Below are 21328 nucleotides of genomic sequence, written 5' to 3'. Positions count from 1 at the left end.
TTATTCTTCCCATTCCTTATCTCGTATTCTCACATCTTGTTCAGCTCACAGCAGGCATCCTGTGCTTCATTTTCATCCCCTGCATTGTTGTGTGTGTGTACGTCTATGCAAGTGCAGATGCATGTTTGTGAAAGTGTGCCTGGGGCCTGAGTGGATAAAAAAGGATGTGTTTCTAGATTTCTTAGCATTGCATTGATATCCAGTGATACACTGACAGCCAAGTTAAATGGGTTAAAGCGCAGTGAGAGAGGAATCCTTGAGCAGCACCATGTGAGCACAGCTCAGGTCTCACTTTTGTTTGTTCGCCTGATTTCTCTGGCAGGTAGAGTCTGTGAAATGAGTTCCCTGGAGATGCAGGAGAACCAACAATCTGTTTGGCTGTTTACTTGCGTGCTTTGTTCATGCTTTGAGTTTCTGTTTGTGTTCATACTAATTAATCCACCAGTTTTGACTGCTCCTGTCATAACTAAGCATCACTTTCAGTATTCATAGAAAGATTTAGGTTGTAGAGAGTGGGTTTTCTCTTCGTTTTGTAGAGTCAAAGCAGACTGTTTCCTTATTTTTCCCTCTGAAATTTGTGAAACCATTTGCAGCCCATGAGGCTTCACTCTTCTAGCCAGCCTGTTAAATGACTATTGCTGTGGCTTCCAATTTAACGCTACATATCGCACCCCCTTTAGATGGCAAAAGCAGCAGTAAAATAGCCTATCTTTGCTTGGCATTTTCGGAGGAGCCTGAGTCTGCATTTGTGTGCATTATGTTGGCTGTTTCAGCTGAGCCAGGCTATTGGACTGCTTTAAGAGGTGAACCCAGGCAAGAGGAAGTATTAGCAAACAACCCGAGCTTCTGCTGTGCTGGATTAGAATATATTTTGCTGAATAATTAGCAAAACTATCCTGAGAAGGAGCATTTTGTAAACCCTCAACATTAACACTCCTCAGTGCTTTCTGTTAGGGAATTGTATCAATATGAGTGTGAGAAGGAAAGAAAACAGTTTCCCTAGCTTTTCAGCTCTCTCACTCGCCTTGGGGTGCCTCCCTCCAGTTTAAATGTGTGGGTGTGCATGCACTCTCAAGTTTCACCCCATGTGCCTGTTGAAAGTCCCCCCACGCAGAGAGTAATGAACGTTGGCCCCTCGCGGCAACCATTAAGAGTAAGCCATTATGGTTCAGTATTGAACCAGCCCTCCCTGCCAGTTTCACCTCACTCCACGGCAGACCCCACTGAGAGCACAAAACTGGCACTCCTATGGCTCATTGAGCTGCCAGCATGCCCCCGACCAGCACACAGGCCCATAAAGCAGTTCCACATCATCAAATGTGATGATCTCTTGTTCTAATTTTAGTCTTAATAGCTCAGCAGATACTGTCTGAATCACTCATTTCACTGTTAGGCTCGAGATGTGAGAACATGAAGGGATTTTTCTCTAACTTTTTAGGAATCATGTAAATTATTTATCACAGCAGTTGGGCCAAATGTGATTGACTGGCTGTGAAAACACTTTTTGTAAAAGAAGCCTCAGAGAGTGAAGCAAAGATTGAAAATTTTGTGTGCCCTAGTTAATCGTCGTAAATGGCTTCAGTGAGTTCACTGGATGAACATGGAATTTTTTTTAGAGCAAATCCTTATAGATCTCTCTTCTAATGTCAACAACATTACCCACACACCTTTAATATGTCAGGCTTTGCTGCGTTTCCCATTTGGTTCAGAACCAGAAAGGTCAATCAACTTGAATGAAAATAAATTTGACTGAGCTGTTTGCCACAAAAATCATGGCTTTCCTAAAAAGATGTTGCTCCAGCTTTGAAATGAGAATACATATCTGTAAACAAAATGATGTACATAATTCCAAAAACAGATGGCATTAACAACTGAAAAGTGTTTTGGCAACAACTCCAGTATTCATAATTTTGTCATTTCATTTTTCCAGCATACAATAAGCTGCCAGTTCTAAGACAGCAACATCATTTTCACTTTTTGCAATTATATGATTTGTCTTGCTGTTTTGTTATCGTGGTGCGTTCTTTTTTTCTTGGCAACCTTTGAGTTGTTTAATAACTCTGCCTCCAAGATCATCATCTCAAAATTAGCATCATAATGTCTTCTCAAGCCCAGGTTAACCTGGCCTACTTTGGAGCCAGGTTTTTCCAGGACAACCGCTGCATCTGCTCATCCATCTCAGTCCAGTCTGACAGCAGCTTTTCCACTTTTCTTCTGCTGTGTTGGGGTGAAGACATTCCTTAGATATCACTTTCAATAAAGCCCAAGTGTGATCTTTTTAGGGAGTAAAATACATTGTTTTCACCCCTCTGTTTTTTTCTTTTTTGGTCCCTTTTGTCCCACACAACTGCTATTTCTGCCTTTTTCTTTCCTCCCACTCTCCTTGTCTGCTTGTCTGTTTGCTTTGTTTAATCACTAAACTAACGTGCTATGACACGTTCCTATAGCACACCGTCTCCAACGCTGCCAGCAGACACACTAAGCCACATTCAGCTTGGCACTGCTTCTGCTTCTTGCATGCAGTCACAGTGACAGCTACAAAAAACCTTGCATTTGCCACTGGTAATGATTAATGGCTTTACTGATCGCTGTTTTTGGCTACCAACACACCTACATGATCTGCTTTTAGCATGCACATTCCAAGGTGTGTAATCAGCATAGAGAAAGGGGTACACCTCTGAGTGCTACAGAGAAAATAAGGGCTTTTGTCAATGGTATATTCCTTATAGTTCATATAAAAATAGGTCTAGGATTGTGGCTAAAGTAGCACTGTCTAGTATAGCAAGGTGGAGGTGGGATGTAGCACCACTTTATGTTGTATTTATTCAGCAGATTTTTCTCTAAGGCGGTTTCCCTCCTCCTTCCATGTGAAGTGCTATTTCTGTAGGTTCACTCTCTCAGGAGAGCCCTGCCTACAAACACACAAAAGCTCATTAGCTCATATATGTGTGGGTGCTTTTAATGTGTAGTTGGCTGTTTGTTTTATAAGTTTATGGACTGAAACTTGTGTCAGGAGTTACACATTCCTGTGGGCCGCAAGTCATATGTTATGCGAGTCATTGGCTACATGTGTTTTTTCAGGCAGCCTCAGCTCATTATGATGATCAGAGAGCAGAACGTGCCGCTTTCTGGGAGGGAGTTGGCTGGGTTTTAAGTGTGCTTGCAGACTAAGAATTTGAGTACTTTCTGCATCGCAGTATACGTCTAAAACGATTGTTTTAGGTGTAAGCACTTTGACGTGTAAAATGCATCAGCTGTCTATTCCCATTTGGAATGAAAGCATATTCCCTCTTTGTTGGCTTGCAGTTTTACCCTGAGATGACTAAGCGTGTGTGTGTTAGATTTAGTATGTTTAAGTCGTTCTTTTTTCTTGTTTTTTTTTTTTTTTTTTTTACCCAGCACAGTGAGATGAAAATCCCAAAACCTTGTTACCCCAGATGTTTATTTAGTGGTGTATCTACCTAAAAATCAAATGTAGGAGCTTTTTACACAGCCCACTTTTGGAGAATCCCTGACACACGACATAAATCTCTCCCTCTGACTCGGATGCCTGCAAACAGCAGCATCAGAGCTCTTCAGACCCCTTCAGCCTTTGGGGGCTGACGCTGATATTCACATCATGTCAGGGATCAGGAATGAGTCACTGAAAAGCAAAGCAGAGATGCGTGTTTCAGAGCTGCTTGGAATTTGATAGTTACAATACATGGTGAGAACATTTGCACAGTTCAATGAATTCAATGCAAAGGTTAATTCTGTTCAAAGCCAGACTCATAATGCTTACATGTTATACATAAAAGCTTCCCACACACAGATGATACTCGGGTATCATTCACTTAGGTATATTTAAAGGAAAGCAAGTATATTTTCCAACCATATATCTTTTTCTCATTCCATGTTATTGCCATTTCCATGAGAGAGAACATGTGTGCCAATAAGAGAGCTATCAACTGGTACCTCCCTGCTATTAATGTATTGATTCAAATACAATGTTTTCTGCTAAATCTGAGATTTTTGTGCTGTAATTCTAATATTTTTTCAACATGTTGCTTCCCTGCTCTTTTAGTTTGGAATGGAAAGGAAGCAGGCCTACAGGACTACTTGTTTTGATAGTGGAATATCAAGTGAAACATTTAAACATTATTTGTCTTTTTAAAATGTACTGCTGATGAATATTGTGAAAAGTCAACATGCAAATTTCACACAGAAAGATCTTCAAAGCCCTTGTATAGACAAGTGCTGAACAATAAATCTAATCGCAATCATGATAGCGGACTGATGACAGACTGTGCAATTACATAATCACATAGAAGGCTACTGTTGGATTCTTATTTGAAAGTAGTGTTTGAAAGGTTTACAAAAATGCCTGCAGAAAGACCTTAAAGTTTGCTGTACTGCTGCTGTTGCACTTTGTAGGATAACCTTTATTTTCAAAATAAGAAAAAAACATTTTTTTGGAAGTTGTTTTGAAAGCAGTAGTGTAAAAAGTTAAGCTTGTGTAATATTTTTATGCTACCTAATATTTGTTTGTTTTGAGCTGAGAAAAAAAAAACCACTGCAAAACAATAGCTTTTCTTTGCATCTTCCTCGGTAGCCAAGCAAGTAGACTCAAGAACTCATTAATGTGCTAGATCATAATCGCAAAACTGTCTAGTATAATCACAATCGCACATTATTATTATGAAATTGGGCAGCACTAATGTCTGATCCAAAAATATATCAATCAATGCCTTGTGCCATCCCTGAGTCTTCTTATGCTGTTATTTTGATATTGCTCCTTTTCTGCGCTCTTAGTTTAGAATGATTTTTCCATGACATGTCATGGAAAACAAGCCTACAGGACCACTTGCTGTTATAACAGAATACCAAAGGAAACATTTCCATATATATTGTGGCAGTATTTGAGGTTCTTTATAAAATGCACAGCTGATGAGTATTGTCAAAACAGCTTAAAACATGTCTAAGTAGATTGGGGTGTAACAGTTTTGTATTTGTGACGATTCAGGGATCTAACTTGGTGGAGAAGGCTCTGCTCAAGCGATGCTCCCTGGGTTAGTAAGTAGCATGCTTTGACTTTCCAAGGAGCGCATGGCTAGAAACCCCTTTATGGACAGATACATTTATAAAAAGGTGTACTGAATACAGTCAAATTAGTTATAAAACAATTAATCCACAGTAGCAGAAATCTAAATATGAGGGAGCAACAAGCTTAATGCTATAAAGGAGGAGGCTGGGGTGGAGGAGTTCAAGTTTTTCCAGCAGCATTGGTGTGGTGCATCAGCATTAATGCAAGCAGGGATTAGCTAGAAGTACATCCTTAAACTAAAACGCTGTGTTAAGAGAAAGAGCTGTGATGGCTGAGAGCTGGGAGGCCATGATTAGGATCAGCTGGCCATCAGCTGGGCATATGACTGCCGTGTTGTGCATGAATTAATGCTAGGCTTCAATAAAAAAATATTAATAATGAGAAAGGAATTTTAAATCTAGGACTTTGTACTCCCTTTTCATTGATGAACCGAACCTGAACCAAACTGTGACTCAAAAACCGAGGTACTGTGACCTCTGTGAACCATTACACCTCTGATATAAATTAACATAAAACTAGGTGCCCCCTTCAACACCCAGGTACAGTGTCATTTTGTGGGAAACACTGCAGAAATATTTTGAAGTACTTGTCAGCTGCTGAGTATTTTTCCTGTTCATGCTGGCAGTATGGACTCTTTTGTGACTTTCCCCTGAGTACCGATTAGAAGGCAAACACTTAAAGGCCTGCTTTTTCAGTTTTTTTTTTTTTTTTTTAAATTAAATTTGTTTTTAAGGAGGGTCTTTTCATAAGAAAGGTTCGAGCCAAATGGGGGCTCTTCTACATTTCTAACATCAGACATGCGAAGCTTGGAATTTAAATGTGTAGGCTATACAAAGCATCTTTCAGTCTGAGAATAAGGTAAGCTGATGTTTTAATGCATAAGTTTGCTTTTTATGTATGTATATTTATTTTTTGGTGTGTATTATCTTTTCAGATCCTTTCAACCTGATATTTTTAGTATTCCTCTGCTTCACAACAGACAGGAATAATGAACAGGCTAAATAGCCTCATTATAAAGCGATGCTGTGACACTTATGAACCATGTAAAGATGCAAAACACTTGGCATTAGCGCTATAGGCTAAATCTGTAGTCTGAGAAAAAACGTCTCCTTTCAGAAGATTTATTTTAATCCTTTCAATAACTTTTTTCTCTAAATGAGCAAAAGTCCTGCCTTTTGCCTGGTTTGGCCCTTGTGTCACCAATTGAACTGGTCAGATTTGAGTGTTCCTGGAAAAAAAGGTTCTGGTGAAAAAATATTGTGATTATTCAAGTTGCCCTAAAGGTATTTAAATGAAACTAAAACACAGCGTGCTTCTTCTTCTCCGGCCAGCTTGATTCTAAATGTTATCCCTGCATAGATGGTCATTATAAAAGGGACTCAGGCGTTTCGTGTTCTGCCTGACTGAGTTAGTCACATATACACAGACATAAAAACTCCTTAGCTGTTAGTCATTGCCTTTTTTCTCACTTAATCAGGGCAAAGTGGCTGTAGGGAGAAAATCTTGCAACTTGTGCTTCTAGTGATTGACACAAAACAAACACAAACTTTGAAATGTTTGATGTAGCTTTCTCTTTTATTGCTTTAGTGGGTTGAAAAGTGTTGATTTAAAGTTCTTGTCAAGCTTTTATCACTCGCCAAAAGGAAACCATACTCTTCCTTCCCTCTATTATGCTTTTGTTCTTTGGTTCTACACAGTAAATGAGTCTTAAACGGGGCGAAGTGCCCGGTGAAGAACACTCTTACTATAGAGCAGAGTATATAGAGTATATAGAGAATAGAGTACAGATAGCACAACATAGTCATTAACAACAGAGGACTAGTGTGCATGAACATCAAAGGTACGTTCAGTGTTGGCTTTTTCTTAATCAAAGATTAGGAAGTTAAAATAAGACAGAAGCATAAAAAACTTTTTTATTCCTTCACAAAGAGGGAGGGGGAGAGAGAGGCAGCTGTGAGAGGACGATAAGACCAAGAAATGCATACGTTTTCATGGCTCAGTCACCCCCACCACTGTGCACTATACTTCTGCTCTCTGCTTTAAAAGAAGCCTCCGTCTTTCATGTGCCTGGCCTGCCAAACCCCTAAACTGTTGAAGTGGAGTGTCGTCTTGGATAAAGTCGTCTGTGCCGTGAATAAAGGGCAGGAATGCATTAAACGCCCAAATCCTTTCGCTTGCAACGGTTACCCGGGCTTTGTGATTGCTAAAGTGCACAGCTTTAAAGTGAAAAGGCTTGTTCCTCGCCTGAGTGTTGTTTCACTCTGCACGTGCACATTTAGCCGCATCTGTGATCGCTGCATTTCTTTTTCGGACATGGCTGCCACATTTTATGTCTATATTTACCTCAGCTTTCTTTTTTTAACTTCTTCAAATCACAGTAGAGCACTCATGCATGTGCAAGCAGGGATATGGAAGGATTTGAAACACTTTTTGATCTTAAACCAACCTAAACAGAAAGGACTTTTCAGTCTCTCAGCACAGAGGTACATTTGATCATTCTGGCTTTAACATTAATTGGTGTTACACTCAATCTGTTTCAGGTGCCAGATATTATCAGCCTAATACCAGGCATCACAAGGCATCTAAAGCTGCTTTCCTCAGGCAAAGCTGATCACACCGATTTCTCAGCCGTCACATTTCTTTTTCTCTGTCTCACACTTATGTGGACAGATGTGCCCCGCGTGGTCAGAGGGCGCTTTGCTGGGAGCTGCAAGGTGAGGACAAAGCAGCTACAGAGCGTGTCTATTTTTGGGCTCTTAATGGACTCATTCCTGTTCTCTAGTGGAGCAGGTCTAGCAGAATGATCTCCACCGGTCTTAAACCTGATTACAGTATCCCTCCTGGAGTTCTCTATTGTTCTTAATATTCCTCTGCCCTCTCTCTATTCTCCTTCTGTCTTTCTTTGATCTCTCCTCCTCGGTAATATTCTCTCTGTTTGTCCTCATGCTGTGTTTACATTCATTAGATCATGTTAGGGAGGAGGAGATGCTGCATCAGAAAATATTCTTACATTGAGTACCTATTCTTTCATCTTTTGCCTCTTCCCTCCCCGTCCTGTTCTCCCTCCCTGGATTCTGCCAGCTCTGCTCCTGTGTGATCATGTTTTAGCGTAAATAAATGAAAAGCTTCACTATCCCATGGTGCAGAGTTCATGGTGGCTGACTCTGTCAAATATCACTCACTCAGATGACTAGATTCACTTAATGGATTTTTTCCCCAACTTTTTCTCCCTGTTGCACATGACTCTCCAGCTGAGGCCTAGTTCTGCTTTGCCTGATCAATGGGTAATGGTGTCAGTGTTGGTAAACATCTGACTTGATGCCACTCAGGTCCTTTTCCACTACCTACTCTGGTAAAGCAGGGACAGTTTTTCTGCTGAAGAGCCCATAATGGCAATGGTAGGAGCCAGGCAGGAGTCATTATTCACTGTGCACTGTGCAATAAATGTTGTTTGTGGTCTTCATTGGTATGAGCTTCTCTGAATAACACTGTATAGAAACATATCGTATCCTATTTTCTTGTATCATATCACACTGTATTGCATTGTATCATATTGTATTATATTGCATATGTATAGAGCATAATGTACCTTATCGTGTCATGTCTAGAGATGCACATTATTATCAGTATGATATTGGTATCAGCAAATATGAAAATTTCTGCTGAAAAGTACAGCTGATATACCAGCCTTTCACATTGGCATTATGATACATATATCAGCCTCAAATATTGGCAAAATGTACAACTGTACCATCAGGTAAAGCTTGTTGCCTTAGGGTGCCACACACTCATGGGGACCCACTATATTGTATTTGGCCAAAATTCATATACTGTACATCCCTTATTATGTTCTCTTCTATCCTATTGTATCACATCACAATGCATTGTATCATGTAGGGTAATGCAGCTTTTAAACTCTGTCACAGTAATTCACATAGTCTACATTTTATGTACATTGTTAGAATTATTGTTGTAGTAGTACCAAATAACCTCTGTTAACTGTGGATGCACAATATTATCTGCTTGAAAATGGTGTAAGCAGATGTGAAAATTTTGCCAATGTTTACAACTGGTAAATCATCTGCAAATATGTGCCTGTATCTCCTATAAATACAGGTTATATTGACTCTAAATATTGGCCTTTATCCATTGTAAATGTCAGCCTGTATCGGCTGTAAATATCAGCCTATATTGTCTTTAAATATCAGCCTATATCAACTATAAATATCAGCCCATATCAACTGTGAATATCACCCTTTATTGGGTTCAATTATAGGCCTATATTGGCTGTAAATATGGCCTATATCTGTTGTAAATAAAGGGCCTTTTTTGGCTGTAAAGATTGACCTATAATGGCCTGTATATACTTTAGTATAGGCCTTTATTGGCTGTAAATATTGGCAATATTGCCTGTAACTATTGGCCTATACATGCTGTAAAGGAAGGACCTATATCAGCTGTAAATATTGGCCTATATTGTCAATAAGGAGCCTATATTTGGCTGTAAATATTAGCCTATGTCAGCAGTATGTATAATTTGTAAACATCTGCATATCAGATATCAGCATAAATAAAATACTGTGCATCCCTTTTTCCACTCCTTAAATCAAAACATTTTGGAGACGTCCACTTGTTGACAAACACAGACTTAGGGTGCAGTTTGCTTCTGGAGCTTTTAGTTGTCATGGAGACAGCTTTGCTGCCATTACGTTACCTTAATTTAAAACTTAAAATGGAGTGAAAGAAAATGGGATCAAGTGCTCTACCATCTCTCATGACCACCTAAGTTGTTGCTTGGGTCAAATGACTACAACCAAGCCAAGACATTACTTTGATATAAAAGTAGTTAGTGGACTTTTCAGTCATGTTTTTCCAGAGTCAAGAATGGCTTTTGAAATACACCCACCTGGCTCTTAAAATACACAAACTTCCTCTCTCATATTCTTCAGTCCACGGCCTCCCAATCTGCCAATCTTTTCCTCTCCCTCGTCCTTCCCCTTAGATACTCATCTCCGTATTTCCGAGATCACCGAGAAGATGAGGCAAAAACGTCTCTTTACTTAAGCTTTCAAAGGGCAGATAGATCTGCAGCCACAGCCTGTGACATTTTCTATTTCCACTGCTGGTTTTGAGAAGAAAGGGCAGAAATTGACAGAAACAAGAAGAGAAATGGATGAAATGAAAAGGGTTTTAACTTTCACAGTGGCAGAACAGAGCAGCGTGTGAGTTAGGAGGAACACAGCTGCAGTGTGCTTGCTCAGCACTGTGGTTATCATTCCCTCCCTTTCCTCTGTCTTTGTCTCATCAAACCTGCCTCCTCTCTGCCCTCCAACAACTCTCAAGGTTGATTTTTTTGTTTCCTCCTGACAGATGTCTGGGTAAAACACTAAACCCAGATATTATGATCTCTTCCTGAGTGTGTCTGTGTTTTTGTTCCTGTCTGTACGAAGGCACCCCCCACAGGTAAATAGACAGCTCTGACAGAAAGTGCTGTTTATGTGTCTGGTTTGCTGAGTCAGGTTGTGGATGACACACACTGAGCTGAGAGATGGCTGGGGGGAGCAACAGGGATTTGTTACCACCCCTCTTATCACCACTAAATACCAAATATTTGCCTTGCCATGCCATAGTTTAAGCAGGGTTTTTCACTTGATCCCTTATCTTTGTTTTTCTCCAGCTGATTGTCCTTTTCCCCTTTTTTTTTGTTTTACCAAGATGGTAATCCTTTGTCTCCTTCTGTTGTGCTTTTTTTTTGAGACAGCCTTTTCCGTAGGGTGGACAGCTAGACAAATGATTCCATCGGTCGTGCAAGGCAGGGGGTAATTTTTAGGTGAGCACAGCGCTTCAGCAAAGACTTGCTGCACTGAAATTAGAGGTTGTCAAATGCCGCACGTCTCCACTGATGGCCCAGCACGGCCCCCTTATGTTAATGTGGCATTTCAGCAAGAGGAAACAGAATTAGAAGAAGGAGAGGAGGGCTGCTGCTGCTGTTACTGCTGGTTGTTGGCTAGCTTTGTCACATGCACACTTCCTCTTTTTATTTTCTCTGATAATCTGAAGAATGGGAGCAAAAAGCATCCAGAATATTTGCTTTTGTTGTAAAGTATGTGCAGATAAGTGGTTCTCTAACCTACAGAACATTGGTTCTTCTTCCCCTCTGTCATTGATGGCTCCTACACACATGCTTACCCCACCAGTGGTCTGTTAAATAGCTCCTCTGTGTTTAATAATGTTAGCTTGAAGTGTCAGATATAGCAAGTAATGCTGGGAGATTTATAGGAAGTATAGGGGCATTTCATTTTTATAGAATGGCTTTAATAGTTTCCAGAAAACTATCAGTGATCAGGCTGTGGATGGATTTGCTTTAAACCATTATAAAGAGGGTTAGGGTTAGGCCTTTTAGACACACAATCACATGCATTAAATTATTTCCACCACACCCTGTGATATGCTCTCCTGACATCCTCCCCTTATCATGTGTCATTGCCAATCCCCTATGCTTGCACACGAAGCCTACAGTAAATGTGGCCTGTGTTGGTCAGGGCTGATGTAATCTGTGCTATTGGTCGGATACCATTGGGATGATTTCATGTTTTGGGAGGACAGGGAGGATCCGATTGGACCACAGACCTCTGAGTTCATGTTGTTTAAGGAGCAGTCACTATGGGCCAAATCTTCCGCTGGCTCGCTTCTAGCTCATCCTGCAAGGTATTTTTCTCCACAGCTGCAGTCCAGATGTTTATGTGTTAGCTTGTCAGTGTCCATTAGTCCATTAATCACACAATAGTCAGCCTGTCATCGACAATATTTAGAGGAACACGTTTTCAGCTGGACAGGAAATCCCTGCAAACTGACTCCAGAGTTAAATCATTTATAACCAGACTTATTTTTACCAATTATTCTAACTTTAAACTATGCAAAAGCCTAATTATGTAAGTTTAATATGCTTCTATTTTTGTGCCAGTGTAAGGTTCAGGCTTTGAGGTCAGGCATGCTCCTCTAAGGGCATCTATAGTTGAGTGTCAGGTTCCCCTAGCTAGAGTTTAAAATAAAACTCCCAACTGCCTTGAAGTCTCATGAGACATGGAAATACTGCAGCACCTAACCCCAGCCCCTGTGCCACCCCACACACGTTGTGCCTCAAGGCGTCATGAGCACGACCATTTTGCTGCAGCTGCTTCACACTTTAACCAGAAAACTTTGCGACACTTTGCACAAGCATTTCCCCTTCTTTAATTGCTGCTTTGTTTTATCAGCAGCATGACTCTGTCTTTACTGTGAGAAGTGTAAATGTGACCAGTTGCTGTTCCCTAATATGGGTGTTATAACTGCAGCCTTTGGTGAGCACTGATGGTCACAGAATAAATGGATGCTTTTTCAGATAGCATGTGTGAGCCTCAGAATCAGTCAAAGTGTGTGCATTAGAGCTATGCGTGTATGCTTGAAAGGTAGTTCGAGTGGAAGCCTCTGACAGCTGTGTGTGTAAGAGGAAGGTCCATTAGTTTTATCTGACAGAAGGATCACATCTGAAGGCATGTACCTGAGTGATTCTGTGCTTCTTTTCTTTCCACCTGCTCAGCTGGTACTCTATTAGAAAACAGCCGCTGGGGGTTGAGAGAGGAGACAGTGGGTTTAACCCCTAACTGATGCAATGCTTAACTTCTGTCTCTGACATTAAGAAAAGCTCCTCAGAAAGTACTCATTGCTACACTTTGTCAGTGCAGTTTGCTCAAAAAAGTTTTCCAGCAGGTATAAAAAGCTCAACTGTCACTTATTTCCACACTTGCAGGCTGTGATAGTTCTGTGTACTCTCCAAATACAAACTTCCACATTTGTTTGTTGAAAAATGACAAACATTACTCAAGGCAATTGACACATTTCTGCTGTCTTTTTTTTTTTCTTTTTTACTTTTTGACGACCGTTTTTATGCTACGTTAAGCCTTTACCTGAAAGTGAAAATCAATTTGACAGCTTAGTTGATTTTGTTGTTGCTTCTCAGTTGCTCACCACAGTGTCTTTGTTGTGTTTTTCAGAGATCAACAGAGTGCGTAAAGACATGTACAGCGACACAGTGAATGGCCTTGTGGACAGACACCCTCTGGAGCTGCCCGAGCCTATGGGACCCATCGTCCACCTGCAGGAAAAACTGTTCGTGCCTGTCAAAGAGTACCCTGACGTAAGTGGCTGGTTCAAACATTCAGACCGAGTGAAGCAGACATTGACCCTCTGAGACCAGTGTGGTAGTATACAACAAAAAGAGACACGTTATTCAAAGTTAAATATCTTTTAAACTATAAATTGTAGCCACTTAAATGTTGTTTTTTTCCTCTGACAGCTCTCCATTGTGCTGTTCTAATTACACTTACCATACCTTTGTAGCTCTTACAGAACGTTTTCTAGCAAGCCTGGAACTCAGCAAACTTGCCGGGGTCTTTAAAGCTAAATCAACCAGATCCTCAAAAGGATTGCACTGCTTTTGCGACCACTAAACCTGTGCAAATGACAGGAAAAAAATGCGTGCAATCCTCAAAACATACGCAAAGGGTGAAATGCACACAAACTGAACCCAAACTGCACTGCCACTCCTCGCTGCGCCGGTCCAGTTTGCATGCATGTAAATTGGGGAATATTCATAAATTCAGCGCAAAATTGCCCCCTTCCTATGCAAATGAGCCTCATTTCAAACACCACCTAATCCTCAAAGACCAACGCTAATTGCCACAGGCAGTATAGCGGTGCTATTTACCGCCAGTGAGACCCGTGTATTAAATCCACGCAATATGTCTTTCTCCCTCTCTCACTCTCTCTCTCGCTCAAAATGATTGCAAATTGCTCTCAATTGGTGGTAACTGTGGAGCATAGCCTATATAAGGGCTGTCATGCCAGGACTCTGCGGTAATCATGGCAGCAGTGATTGTAGCCAGGCGAAGGCACCGTGGCAGGCGAGATGGCAGGCGCGCACAAGAAAGGATTTATCGGAGGAGAGTATCACTTTTTGATCTAAGCGACAATGAAATCATCTGCAGATACCGGTTGCCAGGCCGCATGATCCTTGCGCTACTAGATGACATCAAGGATTACACTGAGCCTGCCACTCAGAGATCCCATGCTTTACCTGGAATTGTCAAATTAGTAGCTACATTACAAGTTCTTTTCCTGCCTGACTCTGCCATTGTCGTGTCAACTGTGATCTTGGAACAGAGCCACTTATATGCCACGCGGTTTATTGCAATCAGAGGCGCAAATAGCGCTCAGCTGCCAAACTGTGTGGGCGTGTTAGCACCTGCATATGATTAGAGCAAATTCTTTTGAGGATAAGGCGCTAAAACAGGGCAGATTGCGTGAGCTAATTCTGCGCAAATAACGGCGCTATTAGCAGGAGCAATCCATTCTTTGTGGATCTGGCCCCTTGAGTTTTAATTTCTGAGGAGTTTTTTTCTTTTGTCTTTCAAGTCCCATGGCATTTTCAGAATTCATGTGACATTGCTGCAGGACACATTTTGTTAAAGCCCAGGTTGTCCTGAGGAGAAGGATGTTTAGAGCTCGCCTGTCCACCACAGGGTTGATATTTTACAAGCTTTTTAAGACAAAAAGTCCAGACATGAAACAGTGGTTAAAAAATAGCGTAGAGCTCAAAAGGGTTGATAGAAAAATTGCACATATAAATGATCCTATTGTACGCCGCAATGTGATCATCTTCCTTGAGTTTGAGGATTATAAGCAGGAAGTGTTAGTTATTTCTCCAACATTTGGATCCAAATAAATCTGCCACCTTAACAGCTGTAAAATTCCTGTCTTTGGACATGCATGTCAAAATGAACTCGCACAACCACATAAAAGCACATAGCAGCCCGAGGCCACGTGTCTTTACAGTGTGTCATTGGAGTGGCAGCTGCTGATAGTTCGAGTCCGTTGCTGCTGAAGACATACACTGCTGCTTTCTTATTCTTTCGTTTGTACATTCCTGCCCACCTCTTCATGTTTCCTTCACACACTCTGCTCCTCTTCTTTTCATTCCTTCCTCACCTTTTGGCTCGTTCATTTTCTAAATAACAGTACGTAAACAACAACTGCTGGACTCGTAGTGTGTTTACAGAGTTGTTAATGGACTGCCGTTTTAGCTGTATCAGGTAGCGGTCTAAATAGGTCGTGGTCTGAGGAAAATATGGCATGCTGGGGTGTTTATGGGCCAGCTCAGTGGTAGATTAGCACTGAGAAGGAGAGGAAAAGTGCACTGTCATGACCACTGAGCTGCAATTTTAGAGATATTTAGTTGAGTGAAATGCAAATTTACATTGGTTAGAGCAGTGCTTTACATGCATACATAAATACTTCACACATATACCCCCTCAATTTGCTTCCTGGTACCATAACTTTCTCAAGTTGTAGGAAAAACTGAAATGGGTAATTACATGTGTCTTTAGAAACATTTTTCAACAATTTATGAGCATGCCTGTGTGTACATGTCTATTAGAGCTCTTTAGAAAGAGTGTATGTGTGTAAGGTTTTGACCACGCTTGGACAGTCACCTCTCCATCCTCATGGTAATCTCTAACACACACATGAATGTCTGTGTCACGTCTTGAGGACCAGCATTTCTCCTCGTAATCCCAGCAGCTTGCAGAGAGGAAATGAATGGAGGGAGGTGACGGAGGATAAGGGACACTGTAGAGCGGGGCAAGGCCCGGCCAGGCATAGACTGCATTTTCCCCCTGACAGAATTGATAAAGGGCACCAGGGACTAGCTCGGATTAGCTTAGCTCCAGCTCACCTTCAGAACAGACCCGGCCTTTAAGTTCAAGCTAAATCAAGCAACAACCACATCGTCTTTGGCCTTTTATCTCTAGTGCAGGACTTCAGATCTTTGGACTGTCCCAGGATGCCCAGATTAGGGATCCAACCAACAACTATTAAGTTTAACAACTAGTCATCGACTAATGGGTGGATCGGTCGACTAATTGAATGGATTTTCCCTGGCAATTTTTTAATGGCTCATTGTCAGATTCCATGCCATCAAAGAGTTAAATTCAAGTCATATTTTGTCTTGGCATAAAACGATCAGTGATAATGTAGGTTGGATGATTTTGTCCATTGTCATAGAATAAAAGTTGCACAGAAGTAAATAGAAATTAATATAAGAGTTTGATTCAGAGTCTACTGTAAGAGTAGAAAAAGAAAAAGAGATGAAATCAAAAGAAAAGAAACAAGAAGGAAAGGAAAGATCCTTTGTTTTAAGGAAAGAGACAAAAATTGCTGCATTGTAATAAAACTTTGAACTTTAAAGATAAACATCACAGATGTTTCTAACAGAGAAACATCTCATGTGTCTATTCTAATACTTTTGTTTCCTGTTATGCTCCCACAATAAGCAAAGCTTGCTTTGCTCACAGTTAATCTTTGTTATTGGAGTAGCAGAGGTCTGTGTCTGACCTGCTGAGTTCTGCAGTGTAGGTGTTAAAGCAGGTGAACAGAGGATAAACGTCTGTGTGTGTCTGTGAGTTACATTGTTGTCATGACTGGAGGAATAGCAGTTAATAGCTGTAAGAATCAACAGGATGAGTTTCGTTGAAGCTGTGTTTGCAGCAATAGATGTCATACTCCCCAAGTCTGAAGCCTGTGTCTGCTTTTAGCTTGACGATTGTTTCCAAACTACCTTTTCTGTTTGATGTTTTTCATTTGCATTGGGACAGTGCTGACATAATAACAAAGGTAAACTTTAAACTTAATATCTATATAACATGCAATAAGATAACTCCCACTAACACTAATGATAAAGATGCCAGTCATGTTAATCAGGCATAAGACACTGAAATGAAGAAATGAAAAGATGTCTGGATGAACAGAGGTAACAGTTTTAGTCTCATCTATGATGCTTGGGAAATGGGATTTGGGGTTCAACTGACTGATGATATCCAAAGTTAAAAACTACCAGAAACATTTAATTTTAGTTTTGGTGACTCCTGTGAACAAAATAATGCACCTTATCCTGTATTTACACACTGTTTGTGGATAAGTAGTGATCTCAAATTGAGTGAAAATATCCAAAATATGTAGCTGACTTTTGATAATAATCAATCATAAAACTCATTGAAACCAAAAATCTTTTGGTTTCAGAAAGTGAATTTCAGGTCCTGTTCTGTGCTATGGCAGAAAAAACACCTCTTTTGTGCTTTCTGACTTTAGTCAGCACTCTGCAGCAGAAAGTTCACAGAATGCTCAGAGTTTAACACTTGTAGGACATGATGGTGCTTTATTGACTGCCTCTGCCTTTATGCTGTGTTTTGTTGGTCACTGTGATGCCTTGGTCACTGATATGCATGTGCAAATCTCAGGAGAGGTGGCAAGGATGTGTGATGGCTCATTCCTGATCAACTTCCAATCCAGAAAACAGAGTCATGGACGCACAGAGCATAAAAAACATGTGCAATGACATAACCTATGAATCATCGACCATTATATCCATCAGTGGTGCTGAACTGTTTCACCGGATTTTATTAGAGTTTAACCTGTGCAACCATTTGCAATATGAATACATGTACTTTATCAGAGGCTTGAATATAAGGCAAACTAATTTCTTTTAAAGGGAAAATCAAATAAGAGATTTTTTAAAATCTGGGTGGCCATCCATGTAGAATCTCCCTGTTCCCTGTTCTACAATGTTTCTGTTGTAACCAGCTCATGTATTTTTATTTTAAAGGGCATATCTTCCCTCTGAAACAATGTAGTCTCTGTAGGGTACACTATTTAAAGATATAGGGCTAAAACTGTTACTTTTATGTTGATCCTTCATAGCTGTGTCTGCTAAAATCCCTGCATTGTGTGGGTGTAGGTGGATGGGTTTTTGCTAACCCTGTAGATGGATGTATCTGTGTCTTATAGAAGAGTGAGAGAGGTCTGGAAGAGTGAGTCTACTATGGATGGCTAATGGAACAGCGCTCACACACAGACACAAACAGACTATTAAAAGTGTGGCATCCTCAGCTGACCCTCATGTTCCCTTTGCTCTGTGTGCTATGCTCCTCCGTGCAGAGCAGGGCTGTAACTCAGTATTGTGTTTACAAGCTGCCGTTGAAGACACTAAATTAATTAGGCTTCCCCCTGGTGGCCGAGATGACTCACTGATGACCTTAGCAGACACAAATTTATACACTTAGTATGCACGCAAGCATGTGCAAGAATGGGCAAATGCACATTCACAGTGATGCACAAATGGCTTATACTTCACCTGGACATTTAATTTTGAACAAGTACACACCCTTTCCTCCGAGTGGGGTCATTAGGTGCACAGAAAAACAGGAAAATGTCAGATAGCTGTGTTATATATAGATATGATGATTGGAACCTGGGGAAATCAGCAGCAGCTTCATTTAGATGGAGTTTCTTTTTTGTTCACTGAAAATAAACCTGTTTGAAAGAGTGTTTATGTGCAAAAAATGTTGAAACTATCACATCGTTTGTTTGTCTGGGTTTTGTGATGTCTAGGTGCTGCTGACTATGTGAGATAAACTGTTACTGTGCGTTTATAGACTTTCATATAACATTTAGCTCCTCTTTGTACTCTATGGTTTGATAACATTCTAAACACAGACTGAGCTACAGTATTTCTATATCCTCTAAGTGTTTTCCATGGAGGATAGAGAGTAGGGGGGTTATGTAGGATCAGCTTTAAAGGAAGAGGGGAAAGAAATGAAAGAAGAGAAGAAAAATGCCACTTCCTATTCCCATCTTCCTGTTGCTAAAAGGAGAGGAAACTGTAATGATGATTATTAGACTTGGGAATATTTTCCCCCTCTCATATTTCCGTCTGATTTCCCAGATTCCCTCAATAAAAAAGGCATATGCATATGTGTGTGCGCACTTATGTGTGTAATGCTGATGCAATTCTGGGCTCTCCCAAGAAAGCAGGGACTGATGGCCCAAGTCTGTGTTTTGTGTTCTTGGCATCAGCTCACCTGCCATGGAAGATTTATCATCGTTCATACTTTTACCCCATCTTTTCCTTCCTTTTACACTTTTCTTGTCATTTTAAAACACCTAGAATTTCCTCACCTGCTTCTCAGCTCCCATCGTGCTGAAAAACATTTTCCACTTACCTTTACCTGCCATGTACTCAAAGAGAGGTTGAACCCGCTCGATGGGGCTTTCTCTGCCCCACCTTGGTGTCGCCTGCTCTTGTCTCACCAGTAGATAATTAGATTGTCCTGGTGCCTGGATGCAGTACAGCATGTCAATTCTACCAAAATAACTTGCCTTGCCAGCATGCTTCTACTCTAATTCCCTTAAGTGTGTCCCTCTTCTGGCCTGTGTGCCCCACATCTGTCTGTAGGCGTGTGTTTGTGCTTACCCCCACGTCTTTATCACTCTGTCTGCCGGTGTGTCTCTGCACCCACTCCCTCTCTGTTCTTCAAAGTCAGCCATTTCCTGATGTCGTCAGCAGTGCAGAGTGCTATGAAGCGTCACTGTGGTGACTGCATCTTGACTGACAGCTGAGTCGCAGGCTATCTGATAACTTCAACCTTCAATTAAACGCTATCTGTAGCTGTGCTTTGCTCCCAAGCGCACACGCTCACATACACATTGATAGGCAGCTGACTGACAGCTGAGCATGTCATTTCCGTTTGACCTTCAGGCATCAGATAGGATGTGTGACATGTCTTTTAACTGTGTCTCTGTCTCTTTATTCCCAGTGCATTTGTATTTGCAAACTGTTAGCTTGCTTGTGGGCAGGTCACCGAGTAGTACGAAATGCTTAGGAGTGAAAACACAGACACCCACGCATGCATCACCTTTGCTGTGCTGACTCAATGAAATGGGACCCTCTGTTGGATGAAGGCTGTGGAGCTTAGCACGACTGTCTGAACTCTTCTCATCTGTGTAAAGAGGCCCTAAAGTAGAGTCTGACCAGTATTATACTAGGGATGCACAGTATTGGTAACCTGAAATGCCAGATGGATTTGTTTCACACATCCATCTGGGAAAGCTTCAATAGGAAACGTTTGCGAAAAGTCAGAGGCTTTGAAAATACTCAGAGTGTGATTGGGTGAATGTTCTGCCTGTCACATCTCTATGGGCCAATAAGAGCAACAAAATGCGTGATGTAGCTGCTATTGAGCTGCGCGTGCGCAGCTCCGGGGAATAACGCGAAACATGGTGACTATAGACATGTAAGTACTCAACTTTTGTCGTTTTTGAAAAGAAAACAACTCACTGCTGTTCTTTGTTCTTCTTTTAACAAAGAATGTTTGTCAAGTTCTGATAAAACTTACGCCTAGCAGCATCCACGCTAAGCTCTTCTGCCATAATTGCACCGGCCTCTTGCTGCTGCTTGTTTACATCACGACTCTGCCATGTCTGTAAGTACTGTCCCTTGTCGCTGATTGGTCCTGTCACTTTCTAACCAAATGGTTCAGATGGGAGCTTTGCAAGATGGATTCGCCAGTGAAAAACAAGGAAATGGGCGTATCCATCTGTTTTGCAAGGTTACAATACTGGATCTTTGCAGATGTCCGATATTCACAAAAGGGTTTTAGCCGACACCAATATTGATGCCAGGGAGACTGATATCCATACCAATTATTAGTGGCTGTTTGAGTTTCCTCCAAAATCAGTGCACGTCCTTGGTCTTTGTGACATTCGGGTTCAAAAAATGAATTATCACACCACTGGTCCAGGTGCTGAGTACTCCCCCTGTAACAGACTCACTATGACTGTATCGTCATCCTCAAAACGTGTCTCCCTGGTAGAACGTGTCTTCCTTTATTTCAGCAGAGCATTAATGTCTTTTTAATAGTTTTGGAGCAATGTCTGTGCTCTGTCCATGTTTCCTACCAAGGACATGTTTTCTTTATTGTTTTTCCCTGACATAATGCCAGTATTTAAGTTTTAAATGGCTAAAATCTTTTTCCTTTTCTTTTCTTATGTTCTATTGACATCTTTCTAAGATGTTTCTTTCAACCTGTATGATAACAAGGAAGCTTTAATTCACTTGTAACACTCTTCTCTTTAAAGCATCGACTCAGGCACCATTTAGGCACTGGCACCGTTTTAAAAGTATTGCTTGAGCACCAGGTGATACCAAACCCTAGTGACTAAACAATTTTAAAAAATCCTTGTCCCCTCCACCTGTCATCTTCAAACTATCAGTCCCCAGAAGAACAGATGTGTCATCCCAGGCAGGTTTGCATTTTTTGGTTATTTATCTTTGTTTTGAAGGTTAATGAATCCAGTTGAACAGGGTGAGTAAAT

The 21328-nt window shown here is 41.0% G+C and overlaps 1 protein-coding gene across 8 annotated transcripts in view; it reads left to right on the top strand.

Annotated features, from left to right (window-relative positions):
• The window catches only part of qkia (QKI, KH domain containing, RNA binding a), a 93026-nt gene that overhangs the window by 18823 nt on the left and 52875 nt on the right, over positions 1-21328 (top strand). For all 8 annotated transcript variants that reach the window (XM_041812383.1, XM_041812379.1, XM_041812385.1 and 5 more), the window contains exon 2: positions 13117-13259. In XM_041812383.1, coding sequence (XP_041668317.1) covers positions 13117-13259 — 143 coding nt within the window. The remainder of the gene's footprint in view (positions 1-13116; positions 13260-21328) is intronic.

The sequence above is a fragment of the Cheilinus undulatus genome, linkage group 18 (genome assembly GCF_018320785.1).
Source record: "Cheilinus undulatus linkage group 18, ASM1832078v1, whole genome shotgun sequence".
In the NCBI taxonomy this organism is placed as follows: domain Eukaryota; kingdom Metazoa; phylum Chordata; class Actinopteri; order Labriformes; family Labridae; genus Cheilinus; species Cheilinus undulatus.
The sequence above is the reverse complement of the archived record's forward strand: the minus strand, read 5'-3'. Positions and strand labels throughout refer to the sequence as shown.